Source organism: Strix uralensis, chromosome 10 (assembly GCF_047716275.1).
Source record: "Strix uralensis isolate ZFMK-TIS-50842 chromosome 10, bStrUra1, whole genome shotgun sequence".
NCBI lineage: Eukaryota > Metazoa > Chordata > Aves > Strigiformes > Strigidae > Strix > Strix uralensis.
The window spans coordinates 14,527,354-14,548,951 of NC_133981.1; the positions used below are offsets into that span (position 1 = coordinate 14,527,354).

General features: G+C 38.6%; 1 protein-coding gene across 29 annotated transcripts in view; it reads right to left on the reverse strand.

Annotated features, from left to right (window-relative positions):
* Nucleotides 1–21,591, reverse strand: part of SLMAP (sarcolemma associated protein) — a 91,698-nt gene extending 70,107 nt beyond the window's left edge. For 20 of the 29 annotated variants that reach the window (XM_074879308.1, XM_074879306.1, XM_074879303.1 and 17 more), the window contains exons 1-2: nucleotides 21,448–21,591; nucleotides 19,870–21,317 (exon numbers count right to left, since the gene is read on the reverse strand). In XM_074879308.1, coding sequence (XP_074735409.1) covers nucleotides 19,870–20,067 — 198 coding nt within the window. In that variant the 5' untranslated portion in view covers nucleotides 20,068–21,317; nucleotides 21,448–21,591. Of the gene's footprint in view, nucleotides 1–14,482; nucleotides 14,611–19,869; nucleotides 21,318–21,447 lie in introns of those variants that run through there. The other 9 variants (XM_074879298.1, XM_074879302.1, XM_074879289.1 and 6 more) reach the window with 2 other exon arrangements.
* Between the last annotated feature and the right edge of the window lie 7 nt (nucleotides 21,592–21,598).

Below are 21,598 nucleotides of genomic sequence, written 5' to 3' on the forward strand. Positions count from 1 at the left end.
CAGCTCTAATCATTTGCAAGCAAGAATCACTGAATCCTTCCCTAAGGTGAATGTCTTTTCTTTTCACTATTTAAACCTGAGTTGCAACCACTAGAGGGCAACATAATTATACACACTCTCGCCCAGATTTGGTAAAAAAGTACTTATGAGTAACTGAAGTTGAAGACTGTTTATGTTATGAAGGTGGGGTTTTTTTAATACTGAAGTTTCCATTAATTATAGCACATATACTGTGGGTTGTCTAAACTATTAATTCTGTGTTTACAGTCTAGACCCTCAAACGCAAGCTACTTTTAAGCTACAATATCCACATTAACAATTCTACTACTTCTCAGATTTTAAAATTAGATTTCTCAACTTCAGTGTTCCTGCTACTGAAATTATGCAAGTTACTGAAATTCTACCCAGAATAAGCAAGCACGTGTAAAAATCAGAATGCTGTCAAAGCATTTTCCCATTAAATCTAGAAATTGAACTTCCTAATCAATGGTAAAGAATATCTAGCTAGAAATTTGCCATATGCTGCAAAAGAACTGGAACTAACATACAAACGTCTTCCATGTCTGATCAGAAGTTCAAAAATATTTCTGTTCTGAGAACATGCTTTTTCTTTATAAAGGTTGAATTTTCTTGAAATGTATTCTTGACATTTAACATACCAAGTTCTGCTACAATTCATTATCTAGGCTCTTAGAAGAGCAAAGGAGAAAGCCCAGAAACTAAAGCAAACCAGGAGAATGAGTCATTTACTAAAAGAACAAGAACAAAAACAACTGGCAGAAGGATATGCACTGGTAACTCAAAACAAAAACATTTAAAGAATTATTTCAAAATCTACAGTCCCAATAAAACACAGAAGAAAGCTCAGCAAGTTTGGTTTCTCTAGTCATTACAAATTATAATGACATTTAATAAGAGTGGCAATGCACTGGTACTGTGCATCAAATCAGGCCCATCCACACTGGCCCATCTACTGTATGAGAACAAAATCTGTACTGTATGTCACCAAAACAGATGAACCCTCAAATTAAGTTCACATAAAATTCAAACTGCACTCCCAGTACAAACACAGCCTTCCCACAAAAAACATGTTTGCTGTTAAGTAATAAGCTTTGTCATACCAAGAGATTTGTCATCCAAGCTTAAATTTAATATGGCTGTAGACAAGACTATACTTTGATTAAAGAAAAATCAGTGAGACTTTTACACTACCTATAATTAGTCTAGTATTAGTATGAAGTTTTAATAAACTTTAATTAGGATTAGATGCTATCCATAGCTTGTTTCAAAGGAAAATAGGTTGGGCCACTGGGAATTGGCAGCATTAAGAACAACATGGTTACATACAAATTCAAGAGAAACATGTGTGTGTCCCCATTGCTTCTTTCTTCTAACCTTCTTTGGAAAGTAGGTTTCTTCTGCAGCCAAATAGTATACTGAGGTCCTATGCAAATACCAGGCATATCAAGCCCTATGGATGACACAGGCTGACAGAATGTTTCATTTGATTATTACAGCTTTGCATTATTTCAACACTGTCATTAAAAAAAAAAAAAAAAGAAAACAAACCCCAAAGTTTGTGTCTTTTGCTATAGAACAATTTTAAAGTAGTGTTTACCACTCAAAACCAGGAAAAACACTTCAAAGTCTGCCCAGCCAGTCTTAATTAAGTTGTTACTGATACAATAAAAACAGAACACAAAATTTGTATCATAGAATCAGAGAATGGTTTGGGTTGGAAGGGACCTTAAAGATCATCTAGTCCCAGCCCCCCTGCCACAGGCAGGGACACCCTCCACTAGCCCAGGTTGCTCAAAGCCCCGTCCAACCTGGCCTTGAACCCTTCCAGGGAGGGGGCAGCCACAGCTGCTCTGGGCAACCTGTGCCAGTGTCTCACCACCCTCACAGGGAAGAATTTCTTCCTTGTATCTAATCTAAATTTACCCTCTTTCTCTTTAAAAGCATTACCCCTTTCCTTATCCCTACCCTCCCGATAAAGAGTCCCTCCTCCCTTTCCTGTAGCCCCTTTAAGTACTGGGAGGCTGCTCTAAGGTCTCCCTGGAGCCTTTTCTTCTCCAGGCTGAACACCCCCAACTCTCTCAGCCTGTCCTCACAGGGGAGATGCTCCAGCACCCCCATCATCTTCGTGGCCTCCTCTGGACCCACTCAAGCAGGTCCGTGTCCTTCTGATGTTGGTGCCCCCAGAGCTCGCCACAGCACTGCAGGGGGGGTCTCATGAGAGCAGAGTAGTGGGGGAGAATCCCCTCCCTCAACCTGCTGGCCACACTTCTCTTGATGCAGCCCAGGACACAGTTGACTTTCTGCACGTTACTGACTCATAGTCAGTTTTCCATCCACTACTACTCCCAAGTCCTTCTCTGCAGGGCTGCTCTCAATTCACTCTTCGCCCAGCCTGGATTTGTGCTTGGGATTGCCCCAACTCCTGTGCAGGACCTTGAACTTATATAGATCAGTAACAGTTCTCCTGATTGCTTATACACAGATCCATGTGAATATCCACTGAAGCTACATAATCTAGCAGATACAGGTAACAAGTAAAAGGTAAGACCCTCTTACATGAAAGCACCTTTTCACACTGCTCCTCTTAGTAGACAGGAATTAGTCTGTCTACCATGGACTTCAAAAGAAGGAAGCACGTCCTCCGACTTGATCTTAAAATTACCTCCTTCCTCTGTTGCCACATGACAGTAGCTCCTAGGGGCTGAAGAACTAGCTGTATTTTAGATATTCTTAAACAAGAGACTCCCTGGCAGTTCCTGCAAAGTAATGTACACACAGCCTCAGTCTTTACATATCTCTTGGATTTACTGGATAGCACGTTCCTCAACAGCACTCAGTATGTCCCATCTAAGTTCTCAGGAAAGTGTCAGGAGTCAGCTCCCTGCTTGTTTCTCTATGTATTTTAACTATTTTTTTATCCTAGCAAGTTCCTTCTTTTGCACCAGCTCAGTGCTGTGGAGCAGTAACATTTCACAGCACACCCAACTGCAGGGAAGACATACTATGCAGTACACACAGATGTTCTACTCTTCCAAACATCTGCTTTAAGAGTTGCACCAAGCACTTCTCCAGCTTTGGAAAAGAAAAAAGAACTGGCCACGTGGAGGAATTAACTGTAGACTGGTTCCCTCCTGTCATGCAACAGCAACATGTGCAAAGCACATATGCGACTAGAAGCACACCACAGAATATCCTGTACTATAGTTTCAACATTCAAGAGAAGTTACCTTAAAAACAAAGGGGTGCTGCACTTCTGGAGAAACACAAATACATCCTTAATTCTTAGTAAGTTCTCATAGGACAAAAACTGTATTTTTACTATTATTTGTTTATTCCATGGCTTGCTTTTCTGTCTCTTAAACTTAGGTTCAAGTCAGATACAATAAATATGTTCTGTTAACCAAGGTCCCTGACTTAGCTTGTTAATTTGCACTTTTCAAACTTAATTCAAAGCTGGACAACTTGAGCAGCTTATCTATCTACTGACTGCACAAAATGGATGGCCTGACAACTTCCAGACTCAGCAGCTGAATGTCTCTAGACTTCTAATAGCATCCACTCAAGCAACACCAACAAGAACTAATTCAAAGCATGACACATGACACAAAGCAAGCACCACCCAGCAGCGTTCGTCTTCTCTGTTTCTCAACAGTTTTATAACCTCAGTGTTTCTTAATAGGCACATCAGGAACGTTGATGTTTTCTTCACTTCCCTTTGAAAGGTTTAGCTTGAAAACTTAAATACCAGAAACAGTAAACTAGTAAACAAAAATGTATAAGCCATGTCAACAGTTCGGAGTAACAGAGGAGAAAAATCCCAAGACAACTCAGACAGATATTACTTTGAAAGAAAAATGGCAGGCATTTCAAACCAGCTGAACTTAACCCTTTATCCCTAACTAGCCTACCAATACCAATTTTGTATAAAATAATTTACATACATAAATTGCTGTCATTTTAGAAAGTCCCTCCAGATTTTATCAGTCATTGATACATACAATAACCAATTCGCAAATTGTTAATCCAGTTTTCACTTATGACTTTAAGAGAAGACTATAATCATCTACACAAAGCAAGTCACTCAACAGTAATATTCTATGGTAAGTTACAATAGAATTATTCTTGCACTGGGCTTTATGATAGAACGCAACACATTTACTTTTCCAGTTAGACAATAATCATGCTAGAACTTCAGTCAACAAGTATCACCTTTTATTCCTTCATTCCCCTCTTAAAGGTTTACCAACTGTGCATGATTTACAAACATCTTGCTCTGCAAGCCAGAAAGAAGTGTGCTCACGGTGAGCCAATCAGCTGGAACCTCAATACCACTTAAACTGCAATAGATTACTGTTTATCTTCTCTCAGATTTATGTGCAGACATAATTTCAATTGAAAATTCAATGCATATCAGAAGAATTCAGTCCCTAAACTATTCCAAGAAAAAAAAACAACACAAAAAAACCCCAGAAATAAACACAAAAAAAGCCCCAAACAATAAAAAACCCACAAAGATAAACCCACCAACTTGATTCAACCAAATAATGAATTCAATAAAGACCTTCTAAGACTGCTCATTTTGGTAAACACAAAATTTCTTCTCAAGCAATACTTAATCCTCCTTACATTATGTTAAGAATCACTCTGCAAATACATGACTATCAGAGCAAATAAAGACATTTCACTTAAGTGACTGTATTTTACTCCTCACACTTCACATGAAATTTTTCATTCACTTAATATACTGCATTATAGAGAAGTTCAAATTGTTAGCTGATAGAAATGATGATTTACTGTGACAGTCTCAGAAAAAAAAACAATTACCATGGATTTTTAAAGAAAACTGCTAGAACTTTTACATGCTGCAGATATGAAGAGTAACCATTGTGTCAGTTCAAGGATACAAACATTAATCTCTACTTAGTATCAACTACAACACAAACTGAATTACTAGATTTTTTTTTCATAAAGCAACACATTCAAAACAACATTAAGTATGAAAAAACCAACTATTTCAGATGTGTCAGAACATGGAAATGAACATAAGTAGTTCCATGCTGCTATTTAAAACAAACCAAAACAACTGAAGTGAACTCTTAACATTCAATGCTCTCATTAGCAAATCAAGAGATTAAACTATTTTCCCTGAAATCTTTCATGGAAGATGACCTATCTTCCAACAGTATGAGTAATTCAATGAAAAAAAACATCTGTCTGATCAAGGAGTATTTATTTTGCTATAAGTGAAGTTCATCACAACCACCATTTCTGCATTGCTCAACTTTTAGACATGTTTAAAAACATAATTTATTTTTAACATGTTAAGAATATTTTGATAGAACTTAAGAAATTAAGCTGAGAAAAATACACATTTTCAAAAATGAAACATTCAAACAGCAGACTTAACATAGAAATGTTCAAGAAAAACTTTTGTTACCTTAAATGATAATTTTAAACTTTACGATGATTTTTCAACAGCACAGAACTCTGCCCTTCAAGCACCTATGCTTAATGGTATAAGTAAATTTAAAAAGGAGAAGTGGTAATACATGCTTCCTGTTGGTTTTTCTTTTTTTTTAAAAAAGAGCAACTTGCAATCTAAAGTGTGTAATCATGACTTCAATTGTTCTTAAGTTTCAATATTGCTTTTTGCATCACTTTATCTACTTGCAAGATCAATCATCTTGTCTCTATCCCAGCCTCGTAGAATTTCCAATGCAATCAAACTCCCTGGTATCTTCACCACTCAGTGCTGTTTTCTCTCCAGCCCCTATGTGACACATCACCACGTGACACTAACCTTGAACTCACCTGGACAAAAAAGGAGAGGAATCAAAGATGCAGCTGAGATGGGATGCTACCACAGATTGTTGGGAACCTTTCTTACTTTGCAGAAAGTAGTAAGAGGAAGGTGGCAGCTAGAATAACAATGACTTTCAGGAAGATAGCCTTATGGACTCCAATGGGGAAGCAGCGCTCAAAACCAGAGAGGGTAAATAAGGTAGCTCTCCTTATGAAACCTTGGAATTCTTTTTCTCTCAGTGAGTGGAAAGAAGACAGGACCAACAATATAAAGCACAGACAAGGGAGCTGAAGTCTAAGGTCTAGCTGTTTTAAGAGTGGCCCAAGTGTGAGAGTTAGCATGTGGAGGATAGGATGGATGAAAGACCAGTTATGCAGAAGGGCTCATCTGACATTTAAGAACTGGTTTGGGAAAATTCTGTGCACTCAACTTTTCTGCCACAGATTTGTTCTCACTTCTTCAGTTTTGTCATATACCTTGCTAAGAATCAGTATTTTATAGAACATTTTATTTTTTAACCTTCTCGATAGAATATACGGTAACTTATCCAGAACTTGACATACCATATTTTCTAATGGTAATATATACACATTACAAATAAAAGGAAGTTCCTACCCAAAAATCCACAAAGAAACACAACACAGAGAGGCACTAGCTGCTACATAGGCATTAGGTCTCAAGAGGATTAGATAAATGAGACAAGGAACACTCTACTCTCATGCTGTGGTTCATTGTGCTTTTTTGCTGCCTACTCCATTTCACTCTTCCTGTTAACTTACTAGATTACTGCCCTAACGCTGGCAAGAGCATTTTCTAAATAAGCCTTATGACCCACATTTTCAGAAATGTGTGGGTTCAGTGACCTTGGATTTTCTAAAAGACATTTTCACTGGACAATGCAGAACAAGTTGACAAGATTTTGTTTCATGCTATTTGCTTTGTTTTGTCAAGGGAGCTAGAAAGCACAGAGGAACATGAAAATCGATATTAAAAAAGTACCTTTTGAGTTGGGATGAAATCCTGTAGGAGAGTAGAACTGGAAACTAACAAGCATGATTGCTCTCTGAATTGCAGCACTGAGTTTGGCAGAAAGTAACAAAGACTACATATTCTACCACAGTGTTCATAAGGCAATTTCTCATCAGCATTGTGGGAAGACACAAGATGTACAAGCTTCCTGCTATGAGACATTTTAACAGTTTTACTCCAGTGTAATAGCAACACATCTGAAAAAAATTGTTAACACTTTATTTTACAAAGAACAGTCATCCATGTCTATTTTCCAGAACTTGAAGCTGTAATACTTCAGAAAAACTCAAGTATTTAAATTAGAATGTTTTCAAAACTTGTAACTTTGGCTTAATACACAATTAACATATCTAACATGCTAATAATTTTAATTCATACATTTAAATGATAATACCCTTACTATGCCTCAAGTGTAGGCAGGTATCAAAGTGCCTTACACTTTAAACAAGCTGCATTTAACTGAATTTACCACTTCTGATTATATAAAATAAATATACAAGACATTCCTCCCATCACAATTCTTCAAGAGAGGTCATGGAGTTCTTTCTAAAAGCTTGTTCATCAAAGCAGATAAACTTTCTCCTCCCTCTTGTAAGATGCCAGCAAACAAAGCTCATACTTCAAAGGCTGCATTAAAAAGGTAAGCTCTAGTACAGCTCATACTCTTTCAGTTGCTCAAAAATACAATGCATCAGGAAAATAAGGAGCTAATGTCCACCAGCCTAAATCCACACAGCATATGCATAAACCTTGTTAAGTTTTTAAAAAGGCTCTCAGACCTACTTCTGGACACAACTAAAAAATCTGCACTCCTAGCCAGTTGTATAAGCCAATGCAGTGCATCTAACACCTATCTGATTTTGTGGTAATTTATTACTGGTGTTCTTTTCTTCCACTGAAATGGGACATTTCATCAAAAATTATAAGAAGTACTAACAGTGAGAAATTCTACTGGAATGAGAAGTTTTGTTAATAACTATTCTAGTATTTAACAAGCACAATGAAGTTAAAAGACCATGAAAGGAACAATTATGGGAAACAAAAACAACCGAAAGATCAGTAGCAGGTTGGTCCCCTCCATCCACTGCTGCATCTCCAGCTTCATGGAAAGGAAACCCCAGAGCATGAATTATAAGGGCCACAAATCGTAAGATCAAAGACTGAATTGGCCCATTTTTCATATTTGACTCAGTACACTCACTAAAATCCTTTTTAATGTCATAGCAATTACACAGCCACTGGTAATATTAAAACTGCAAAAAGCTGACCCCTTCCTATGTTTCAAAATATTTGTTTTGCTTGTGTGTTCTTTTCACCATTTTATTTGTTCGTTCAGACTTCAATCAGAACTTTCCAAAAGTTGCAACCTCTCTTCAGATTGAAGAGACTATTCCTAGAAAACTGATTTGCCTCTTTTTTTTTGGCTTCTTACTCATATTTCCACTCTTTCATCCATTAAATATAACCAGTTTTAAAATAAAAATGCAAGTTGACTGTGTCTGTAAAAGCAATTATTAAGTTTTAAGATAAAAAACATTTTCTGTCCGTATATAATAAAGGATTAATTCTAAAACAGATCCTGCCATAAAAGCACCTTACTCTGATACAATTCCCCACTAAAACAGCATTTACTGTTTTGTTGGTAAATACTAATAGTACAGCCCCCAAATGGGCTGTCCTGTCATATTACTAATTCTAATCAACAACTTGGGACTCAGATACATAACAGATACTTGTACATGCATCCTTCACTTTCAGTTACAGACTAAACCAAAGTACTTGGTGTTTGCCATAGACATGAACATTCACACATAGGCAGCCACTGTTGCTCCAAGTCACTTGTTAAGCCACTGAATCCTTACCAGCTCTAAGAACGCTTAGTTCCTGCACAGTCCAGGAACAGAAATTTCAAATGAAAAAGTTCAACAGTTTTTTCATCAAAAAAAAGCATCAGATGCAAATGACTCAATTCTGGAAGGTCAGTTGTTCGATTTTCTGTTACTCTTTTTTCTTTTTAATATGCCATTAAGCAGATGTTCATGATACAATTTCTCAGGTTTTATTCCAGCTCAAGAAAAGGCAAAAGAGATTCACATCACCAGATATTTTTTCCATAATTGCAAAGTAACTTGTAGTTTTAGCACAAATGGAGAAGTCACAGTTGCACCGTGTCTCAGCAAACAGCTTTATTCCTGATAGTATCAGAAAAGTATCCTTAGTACTAACAACAATGGTCTCATTAAACATCACCAGGCAAGAGCTCCCTTTTGGATGCAGATAACAGACCTCTCAATTTTAGACCACTAAAATACTATACAAGTTACAACTTTGAGCACTGCCAATGATTAAACAGCACTTTCATGTAGCACAACTAGGACTGGGTCCACAACTACAACTGTTCCATGAAAAACAATACTTGAGACACCTCAGCATGAGTGCAGCTGTCAAATAAAATTATTACCTTTCTCAGGTGTCCACAAGTATAAGTGAACACTTACTATTTCTTAAATCCTTCTATTGTCTGAAAACGTTTGCTCTGGATAGGACTGCACAGTTTCCACTCAGCTTTGCTCACCTGCATAAAAACTGTCTAAAGCAATATTTAAAGTAGAACTAGACTTAATTTGAGGCACGACACCATCAAGCAGATCCAGTCACTAAAAAAATGTTATGAGATTACAGGTACCCTAACATTAGACTCAAAACTACATCTTCATTAAAGGTTTTTAAAGGATACTACAAAGGAATTATTTTTGTAAATCTTTTGGAAATACAAAATGTCAATTATAAAGGAAGATGTATACAGCAAGTTTAAACTATAAAACACATCAAAGAGTACAAGTTACAGATCTCAAAAGAAAGACTAGTCATCAACATCCTTTAATATTAGTTTATAAAACTTACGCCATCATCTAAAATTCATCCAGCGACACATATGCTGGAAAGACTCAACGTAAAGCAATGTGGAAAGGGAAGAAGAAAACTAAGCACATTTTAATTTGATCAACCAGGGGAGACCAAAGAAACCCACCTATCTACATATCAGCATATAAAATTTTCAACTGCAGACACCAGGCTGTGAAGCAGGCAAAATCCCAGAACGGGATGACCTAGAGAGCCCACAGGAATACAACGTGGATGTCCCGGAGTGGCTCAAAGAAAGCAGGACAGCTGTGGTGGTGCAGTGTTTTGCCAAACTAATCCTTCACAAGCCTCTGGAACATGGGGTCAGAGCAAGTCAACCTGCAGCCAAAACATAGATCTGCATTAAATTTATCAGGAGGCAGTATTCTGCAATAGGATGTATGTATAACCTGTTCTGATTTCAGTAGGTGAGGTAGCATGTGTACACAGATTCCAAAACAAAAAGCAAGTTTTGAGAGAAAGTAGTCCATGTGTGTCAATGCAATACATTTGTTCAAGTGCAGAAACCACCAAAAACATCTTCCCTTCTGTTTACATGAAAGTTAAGTCATCCAAACACAGGATACATACTCTTAACTTTCTAATTAACATATTCATAAATTTAACTAAAAATCAGGAAGATACCATGAGTAAAAAGCATTCAAATAGACTTAGAATACCCACATGCCTTTCTATGTTATAGGTAATGTATTATTAATATAGTAGCAGTCTATCTGTTCTTCCTTTAGTTACATAGGAAGGCCCCTGTTCATAGACCAAATCACTGGCCTTCAATGACACAGACAATACTTATATACCTACCAAAAGCCTGCTTGAACAGCACAACCGATAGCTTCACCTAATGTCAACTAGTTACACAGATTGCAAAAACAAATATGCCCTTTTTATGATGATTTGTATTCCTGGCTTTCTCTTACAACTGCTGGAATATGCAGTCTAGGAAAAGTCCTCAAAGAGGAAGACTGAAAAAAAAAAAAAAAATTAATTTCCCCTTTGAGTTCTTAAAAAGGAAGTAGTGGTTGAGAGCTCTAAGTGAAAGTGTTGTATTATTTCCACCCTTATGGAATTAGGGGTGGAACTATGAACATTCTTAGAGCCTTCATTTAGTGTTTCTTTTCCTCAAGGTAAATTTTAAGAGAATTTCTATCCAATTTTGGTGGTAATTTTAAGTTAGAGTATAAAAGAAGTACTCCAGGTATTTCATAATACTAAATTATATATATATATACACGCATGCTGAAAGTTCCGAACATAACTTAAAACCATAGCAACACAAGCTAGTCGACATAGCAAATATGCCAGACCCTGTGCTCAGAAGCTTATTTGTTGGTAGGGATTGATTTGGTACCCAAAACTACACCCCAAGTCCCCAAGCAACCTAAACTAATTAGACCTGCTACAGAGCAGAGGATTGGACTGGATGACCTCCAGAGGTCCATACCAACCTAACTTACCCTCTGACAGTACATCCACGTCACAGAATTTGGCTGTCCTTGTCCATAGTATTGTATCTTCCCATGAAGTAGCTACCACCCTAAGTATACATAATGACTTAAGAGTTCTGGAATCCACAGAAACAAAAGAAACTTCATCAAACTTACTCTTTGTCCCTTAATAATATGTGATTATATTGACTCCACATAGCCTTAAAATCCTCTGGCATTCACCAAGAGGAATCCCTGTAATGATAGCAAGCAAACAAGGAGTTGCAATTACCTTCAGAGATCAAAGACCTGAAAAAATAATTTGGCTGCAGAATGGATTCTTTCACAACCAGATATAAAACAACACAGCTTTTAATAACAAAATTAAAAATGTGAAGAATTACAGATAATTCATTATGCCTCCCAAAAGCTTTCAGATTCTTCAAGGACCTGAATAAGTGTAAGGGCAGAGAACAGCAATTCCAGAATAAAATCACAAGTAACACCACCAAAACTGATTTGCAATGCTGTTGCACATAAATCTATTCAACTATTATAGCTAACAACCAAAAAAAGAGAAGACAGTTAATTGTGCCAGGAATTACCAGGAAAGGTCAGCAGGAATTTAAAAGGCAAGCAGGTAGGCAGGCTAAAAGTCCAGCTTTGAAAAATCAAGACATCTGGCTTCTACCCTATACAGTTAACTATTACACTTCAAGAAAAGCAATTAAAAAAATAGAAAGCGATGCAGAGTCATCAAAATCTGCTGGAGAGGTTAAAAAAAGGAAAAAACTCTTGTAGAACATTAATAACACTGCATTAAAGACATCAAAGTTTTAGAAAATCTATGTTTGAACTTAATCTTGCTCAACATCCAGAAAAGGAACAACTCTGAAAAAGTGCCAGGTAAGAGCAAGAACTGCTATATCTGATAAGACTAATGGCATATGCAAATAGTAGCAGCCAGTACCAAATGTCTTCAAAAGAACCTGCTGTACAAATATCTATATGGCCCATAACAGAGCTTTTCTTCTTTGATTTGAAACATAAGCATTTCCATTCCTTCCTTTAAAAAGGTTATTACTCAATACACAGTTACAAGCATCCACAACTCCTGTATCTTAAGCTCTTACATTTGTTTTATTTTGATGGAAGAACTATTACAACTGTAATTATGAGAATATACAGCATTTAATAACTTGTTCTTATTTTCAATAGTCTCTTAATACAAGAACAAAAGGTCACTTATCTGTTCTTATATAGGTTCTGTATCTCTCAGACATTGAATGTTTCCTATACTGAAGTATTTCTGACAATAGATATTTTCAACACATTTGAATTATCATATGAAAACCAAAACTGAACAAGAAGTTGCAACCAGGGACAAACTTACTTTAACGGTAGCACAATAATCATCAGTATTTTTGTATTTAGTCACATCTCACCATAAATTCTTCAGTCTTTTCAATGGTTGGTTACTGTTATTTTACAACTTAAAAGGTCTAAGAATAGCACATATTTTCCTCCAGTATGCACAATAGTTCATCTATCGATACTGAAATGTTCCTTAGCTTTGCAAAGGTATTATAAATGCCTCATGCCCTTAACTACCCTTGACTAATCCCAGTACTTTACATTTACTTTTTACATTTTTACAAAAGTGGAAAAACAAAGTCAAACTGCTGCTACCATTTTCTGTGTTTTTCCACTCAACTACAGTGTTACTACAGGATTTTGGACTTTCTGTTATAAGCTTGCTGGAAGTTCATCATTTATTTACACTTTCTCAAGACTGAAATAAACTCTAAGACATTGCTCAATCACATACATGTGTGTTCAGTACAACATAACACAAAAATTGTATCCGATTAAGTGTTTGGCTCCAGCACAATTATTTTCCTTTGCAAAAAGGAAACTGTTCTGGGCCTCTGGCAGACAGATATGTCTTCTTGCAGGGGCTTAAGATGGTACAGTCCAATCCATCTCTCTGCCTGAAGTTCCCATTCCTAAAGCAGACTGAAAAAATGCTTCTCTATATTCAACAAAAATGTGACAATACTGTAAGCCTTCTTTCAACAGTTCTGCTACAAACAGAAATGTTTCTGGAAAGACAGACAAGTTGGGAACATTAATGCATTGTCACAGCAAGATTTAACAAAACTCAGAGCCCAGATAATCCAAACTCTCAGCAAGGGAGCAACATTAACAGGAAGCAATTATTGATGTGATTCTACAGAAAATCCAGAGACAACAAACTATCATATAATTTAGTAGCAATAGCCTGTAAAATTTCTAGTTTTAGGGATGGAGACAGCATTGTTCCCTCCCTTCCACTTGCCAGGTTCCACAAATAATAATTTTCACTTTATATTATCTACTAAAAGAAGTTACAAAAACCAAAATGCAACAAATCAGCTGAGTATTTGTCTACACACTCTGCAGAATTTTAGCTAGATCAGATAAAAATCAACACAACTTAAGTAGCACACTGACAGTTAGACACTACTAACTCACATGGCCCTTTATAGCATATATAAATTCAATTACATTAATTAGATATATAAGCAACCAAAATTGTTCAAATTCAGTAGGAAAATGAGAGGGCAAAGCCAAATCAAAAGTATTTCTCCAGTGTAACGTAAATTCACCTGCAAATGATCAATGGATTGCCACAACTAACGTGAAAGAAAGTGAAAGTCAAAAAGAATTTTATATAATGGAAGTGTACTGGGGAAGGAAGCTTTTAGATTTATAAGCACGGGACCAGGAGTAAACCCAAACCATCCCATTAGAGACCTAAGGAAAACACACATTTACTGGCCTTCATTACTGCTAAGTAACCGGATTCATCTGAGGTTTGTAAAACTTCATTGCAAATACAAGAGGGATTTTTGTTTGTTTTTAAAACCGAATCAACGTGTTGGTGTTCCTGGCTCAGGATAGATGCATCATGACTGCAATGGATCAGCTCCAAGAATTACAGTATTAGCTCTGCAGCAGTGGCTCTAGATGGTATCTCTGCAGGGAAATCCTTGTCAGCAGTAACTTACCTCTACTATAAACGGCCGCCAGCACTCCTACACTGGGTTCTAAATGTATGGTGGTAAAGTTTGCTGAAACCAAATGTTCCCTACCTCATACTGCTCTTATGACCATAGCAGCATAAAATTGGATAGTTCATTCAGGGTGAAAAGCACTTACATAAAAATATTAACAGGTGTATGTAAGGGCTGGCTGACATCAGCCTCTTACCAAAAGCATCTAAGCACTGAAATTTCACCTTAGTGCATTATAGCAGATCCCAGGTCAGTCTCCCAGGGCACTTGGAATAAACATTCAGTGTTTGGAAGATAAAGTGTCTCCTCTACAGACACTGCAGACTGTAAGCATACAGCAACATCAGAAGTACTGAAAAACAAAACATTTGTTCAGCTCTCAAAGACAACAATCATAACAGAAAGCTGAAAAGATAAAATAGAGGAAAAATAAGTAACAGACACGATAGCTACTGAAAGAAATGCTACTGATACATAAGATATTAAATATCTCTTACAAAGATCAGCACCAAATAGCCCAGAGTATCATACAGTAATGTCTATAGGAAGCAGCAGAAAAAAAAAAATCTCCCATTAAAATCTTGCAACCCCAAATACCATTTTTCATATCCCACCAAACTTTTAAAGATAGATTTACTAAAAAATACTTCTGAACAAACAGGATGTCCAGAGATGTCCTATACTTCTTGAATCTTGCCAAATTATTGATCTCCACAAAACATTCTATGTTAACATTAAGTGAACAACATATTTCCTTACTACAATTTCTTTCTCTTCTTTCTTTCACAGTCAACATACTTTATCCCTAGTACAACACAGCAAGAAAAGAGAGCATCTAATCTTTCAACTCCTGTGTATCAATGCATTTCTTGCATTGGTGGTCCAAAATTAGATGCAGTATCCTCTACACAGTCTAACAAGCTGCAAGGGGTTCTTCCTTTCCAAGTGCAGGACTCCTTGTTCAGACTCCCAAGGTTCCCGTCTGCCCACACGTTCAGCATGGTCAGGTCCCTCTGGATGGCAGCCCTGCCCTTGAGCATATCAGCTCATCCCCTACCACACCATCACTCCCAGATTTGGTGTCATCTTCAAACTTGACTAGACTGTACTTCTCCATGTCCTTCAGGTCACTGATACAAATGTTAAACGGGACAGGTCATAATACAGACTCCTGCAGTATTCTGCTTGTTACCAGCATCCAGGTAGAGCACCACCTATTAAGCACTACCACTGAGCTTGATCCTCAAACCAGTTTTGTTCTACTCATCTAGTTGTTCATACATCCAGACTGCAGTGCCCCAACTTAGACAGAAGACCACCATGGGAAACAGTCAGAAGCCCTCCTAAAGGCGAGGTAAACAGCACACACTGCTCTCCCTTGCCCACAAATCTAGTCATTTAATCATACAAGGCAATCATACTCACCAGACACGATTTATCCCTGCTAAATCCATTCTGACCATTACCAAACCACCTTCTTCATGTGCCCAGAAAACTGTTCCAAAACTTGTTCCACAATTTTCCCAGGGACTCAAAACTACCCAGTCAGTAATTCCCTGGTAGTACCTTTTAAGGTGCTGTTTTTTGATTTGTTTGATGGTTTGTGTTGAGGGCAGGGGGGGGGCGGAAAGCAGGATTTGTTTACTTGTTGGGGGGGGGGAGGGGGGCAGGGTTTGTTTGTTTTCTTTAAAGGAGGCACTCCCTGCAGGAAGCGTTCTGTAACATTTTCATATCACATTTTAAGCCTAGAAGCCATAAAGCACAGCCTCAATAAATTACGTTTGCCATCATGTGGACTATTTGGCTTTCAATTTACTAGTTAGCATTTCTGTGACCAAGATACTATGAATGTGCTCAATTCGATCCATACCCTCTTTGAATTACATAAAAGCAATAGCATTAGCTACTACCCTAACGCAGAAACTTGTGCCTACACATTTTTTTTCAGTTGTTAAAAATGACCAGTTATTTGGAGCCCTTACAGTCTCCACACAATTCCTCAGCACCTTTACTAAACTGTGGCAATGGATTCTCTATAAAAGGTACTTACAATAGCCACTCACAACAACCTAGGGCACTGAATAATTCCCATTTTTGAAAGCCTGGATATCTGTCGGAAACTTCAGGTTTCTACTAAAAGCTTCCACCACATCTGCCAGAAGCATTTCAGCCTGAGAGAAGTCACATACAAATTCTCAAGGGTTTTCAACTTGCTTATTTTGAAAAACAATAAAAAAACCAAAAGATAACCCAACCCACCAAAAATAAGTTTAAGACTATTTTAGTTAAGCAGTTTTTACAGAGTTTTTTGCCCATATGCAGTGATAGGAGCTGAACAAACTTATTTAGATTTTCTGAACTATAGCCCACTTTTTGTTTTGCTTTGATTCACACTTTTTGGAACACTCCATGCTCAGCACAACATCCACTTCCTACATAACTAGTGACTCACTTTTTCAGGCATCTCTTAAAAAGATTCATTAACTTGCAATTACTCATAAAAGAAATCAAAATCAATTCTAAGCATAAGCTTCTAATGCTATTGCTATACAAAAAATCCACAAGGTGGTATTACACTGTTTCTACAAACACAAGCAAAAGGAAGCACTGCACTGGTTGTTTGTAGAAGTATTACTAAGAACAGAAAAAGTCTGAGTGCAGATATTCCCCCACCCCATCATCTTCCACCTTTATCTTACACATTTGTGGGCTTATGTATTATGTTAAAAATATTTTAAAAAGCAAATCTGACTTTAAATATCTGCTTTTAATTGCTATTTACTGGTGATCTTGAAGACTCATCCTACTTTTATCCTTAATAATGCTGGTGGGACATAGCCATTATCTCCTTTGGGCACATAACTTCTTCCATGCATAATTAAAGTGCCATTATAAAAAGCAAACATTCACATCTTTCAACTGCAAGTAACAGGTCGTCTTCAACTTGATCTATTTATGTGACATACTTCAGCTTAAGCCTACCTGTGCCTCAAGAAAAAGTTATATACCAGTTTCCTTGCCACTGTTTACTGATGCTCCTTCCCTTTGGTTTCTGCCCCTCTTTACAGATTATGCTGATACAATTGTTTTCAGACTATGTAGTAAACAGGATCACTCACAGGGTTCACTAAAACAAAACAAACACCAAAATCTCAAAAAAAAAAAATTATTAGACTATAACTCAAAGGCAGCTCAAGAGACAGCACAGAGACTGGACTGAATGACTGGGAACACCAGAAACTGGTATTGCCAAAGTCCACAACTTAGGAAACTGCGGCCCCAGATCATTCATGAACTATTCTGAATTATTTGAAGGCTTCTTTCTGTTACTGAACATTTCAAGGTCTTTTATCTTTCATAAACCCCAGAATTTATAGAAGTCCTATATATAAGCTTTTAAGAAATGTTTACAAATACCATGGCAAAAAAAAAATTGTGCAGGTTTAAATATAGGTCATTGATAGGATAATGACATTCCGGAATAAGATGTACTTATTAGAAGTTCTGTAAACAGTGATAATAAATGTTCCTGCATGCAAATGTTCTGGCATAGTTTTACATTTTTGTTTGTACTTTGAAAACACCACAGAATTCTTTAAAGTAGTTTTTGGGATTCAGTATTAAGACTGTATTTATCAACATCATCTACGTGCCTTTTCAAAACAGTATTTTATATCTATTACCTCTAACGATGCATTTTCCTCTCTCCTCCATCTCACAATTTACCATTCAGATACTGAACCAGCTGAAAAACCAGACCATATTGCCAAGAAACAAACACAATCCAAAATTCTCCATACTGCTGTATCACTGCTTTAAACCTTTTACAGTACCACAACACCTGATTCAGAGAGTCATGATGCAGAATTCAGAGTCATGTATTTCTATGCATGATCTTAAACCCCCTCTTTAGTTGATCACTACGGCTCCTGATCCAGATACCCACACCTGGGCAATTTTCATCAAGACCCCCATCAAATCCTCACATGACAGTATCTCAAGAACTATCACATACTATCCACTTATTTACTACTACTAAGTTCCTATTTTAGATCAGCTAGATGAAACAAATAGGCATGTAATTTTTTAACCTGTATTAGAAAAGCCAAAGCTAGTTGAAATTCAAAAAATGAACAAAAAACCCCACAACTGACTGTCTTTTAAGGTCATCTATTACCTAGCAGACTTGCTCAACACTCAATGTTTTGTCAAATTAAACATCTTTAATATGGCTAGACTATTTGTAAGCATAAAAGAGCACATGGGGGTCTTAAAATCTTTATAAATCATGAGAAATATTGATAAAAAGCCATATGCAGAGCACTTTAAAAACAGTACAGAAGATTGAACATTTTACTTGAGTCAAACAAGAAAGGTTAAAAACTAAACTTAAATAGAAAATATTTCACGCACTTGAGTCTTCTAAAGTGTCCAAGAATGCACATCACATACACAGAGTCCAAACAACATGCTTAATGAAACACTAATACAGATAGCAGTTTGCACAATTACGTGCAGGTAACTTGAAAGCCATGCCATAACCCAGCCTTAAGAAATTAAACGCTTGTCTTGTCCCATCATGCCCAGGTATTGCATAACATAGGACAGCTAACAATGGAAGGTTTAAGAACTTTAACTGCATTGTACTGTTCCTCATGCTGTGTCATACTACTAAAAAATGCTGCGTTAATTACAGACCATATTAATCTTAAAATCAAGAGCTACGCTAACCGCATTTCGTAGAAGGGCATGGTGTGGAGCTAAAACAGAGAGCTGATTTAGAGCATATGAACTTCAAGGGCTTAACAATATATTTAAAAAAAATACAGTGCTGAGCAACTGCAATGTGCACTTAGTTCATTTCTTGCTGGATATTTAAAATTAACTTGACAGTCATTAAGTAAAATAACTTTACTTGTCCCAGTTCAATCCCTAGTGGACAAAACATGCACTACAGACCCCTAAATTTCACTTCACAAGATAGTTAACCTTTTGAGAGCAACAGTTAGACAACACAGGATATATTCTAAAACCATTTTCACCATCAACAAGAAAATATCCTGTATGCCATTTGTTACACTCCTGCTGCCAGTAATGAACCTTCTATCAGACCCTAACAACAAAATATTCTTTACAAAATTTCAAAAAAGCAAGTAGGAAGAGGGCCAAACAAATCCAGCAGGTTTTTTTTTAAATTCATTTTTTGACTCTCCTTGCAATGAGATTTATTTACATGCTCAGGTAAAATAATTTCTCAGCATTTGAAAAAAATACTATTACACCATTATATTCATATAAGCCTGTGCTTTCAGGTTTGTATTACTCACCTCAAAATCACCTACTTCCAGCAATGAATAATACACATGCAAACTTTTCAGTACTTCTCACCATTTTCAACTGTTCAGCTTTATGTGCTTTTAATAACATTTAAAGTTTCTGCCTAGTAAGAAATTACCAACTTACCTGAAAAGTGTTAATTTTAACTGTAACACAGATCTTACTCCTTCCACATGCAACCACATTACAGGAAAACCAAAGTGATCTGCAATCTACAGGGACTTGATAAAACAAATATTCAGTTCACTGTTTTTAAATAAAGAAAACAACTTACCTTGCCTGTCTTGTGATCAAACCAGACAAGAGCATGGTTCCTGGACAGCACCTTACAGTCAAAAGTTGCATTATTCTGAGCTGGCCGGCAGCGAGCCACTGAGCGGCCGATCTTGACGGGCTCATCCAGGTAGACATGGCGCTCCTGAAATGGATGAGAGTTCGGGCGGCAAGTGAAGATGGCCAAGGCTGAAGGCATCGAGGACAGATTGGGGTTGCCACACCAACCAGAGATGAAGAGAGCCTCTTCTGATGCTGACTGTCCTCCACAATTTTTAACCCAAACCTCCACAGCAACTTTATATTAAAGCAGGACAAACATTATCGTAAGAGAGGCCTAAAAACTCATTGTTTCAGTGTGTAAACTAATTCTGGCAATAATCCAGTGAAAAAGCCCCATTATGTCTTTTAATAATATCAGCAGTGGCCAAAAAAAAGTCTGAAATGTACAACTCTCAATCCATCCTCCTCTGGAAGAATAGGAACAAGCATCTGATTCCTTCAAAGAGATGCAAAGGCTCCTTGAAAGAAGGATAGAATGTCTTAAATCCAAGTAGATGAGTCATACAAGTACTTTTGTTTGTGACCTCAACTGCCTTCTTTCCCCCCCCCTTCCGTAAACAACACTGACCAAAATTCTGACCAATGCAACATGGAAGCAAGGAAAGGTTTAGGGAAGGGGGATGAGGGAGAAGGGTTAGCGTTCTCTCTCAGAGCGCACAGATCAGGAGTTGGAAGGTGAATATGAAGCCCTCACTCCGCAACAGGGATCTAGTCACTTCCCACGGCAATCCGCATCTCACCATCTTCTTACATTAAACCCGAATACGTGGTCCTTGATTGAGGATGAGGTACGAGAGCTATACCGCTTTCCTCCCCTACACCAGATGAAGCTGAACTGCTCTACAGTTTCAGGCAGCCACTCAGATAAGGAACTTGATAAGGCATGGAGAGGGCTTCAAACTCTCCTTCTCTCGGGGACAAACTAACGCGTGGGAAGGGTCCTTCGGGGACGGCCTACGAGGTTCACTGACAGGTTGCTCCCAGGCGCTGCCCGCGATGGCCCTGGCCGGAGCAGCGGGCGAACGTCCCTCTGCGGCGGGGTCTGCTGGCGGCGGGCGGGCGGGGGCGCGAGGGGCCGGCGGAGGAGGGCGGCGAGCGGGGGGCTGCTTCAGGAAGTCTCCGCCAGAAGCCCCCGGCGCGGGGACCGGCGGGCCGGGAGAGGCGGCGTCCCCTCCGCTCAGCCCCTCCGCAGGTGGCTGCGCATGAGGAGGGCCCCGCTCCTCAGCCCCCCGCGCTCTCCGCCCGCCGAGCGCGGCTCCGCTGGCCCAGCGGCGGCCGGCCCTGCGACGGCGACGGCGAGAGAGGCCTGGCGGCCGGGCCCGGACGCCTCCCGCTCGGTAGCTCTGCCTCTCAGGCAGCCGCCGACCACGAAAACTTTCCTCCGACCTGCAGAGCCGAAAACAAACCGGGTCAGACGCGTCCCTCGCCCAGCGCGGCCCCGCGCCACCCCCCGGCCTAAGGCTGCCCGGCCCCCGGCGAGGCGCGGGCCGCCCCAGGGCTGCGCTCCCTCCCTTACCTTCAGCGCAGCGGCCGCCATAGTGACTGGAAACCTACCCGGTGTAGCAGCCGCGGCGCTGCCGGGGAGGGGCGGGGGTCGGGGGGGAGGGCAGGCGGTGGCGGAGGGAGGAGCCGTCCTCGGCGGGGCCTGACCAAAGGGAAAGCGCGGC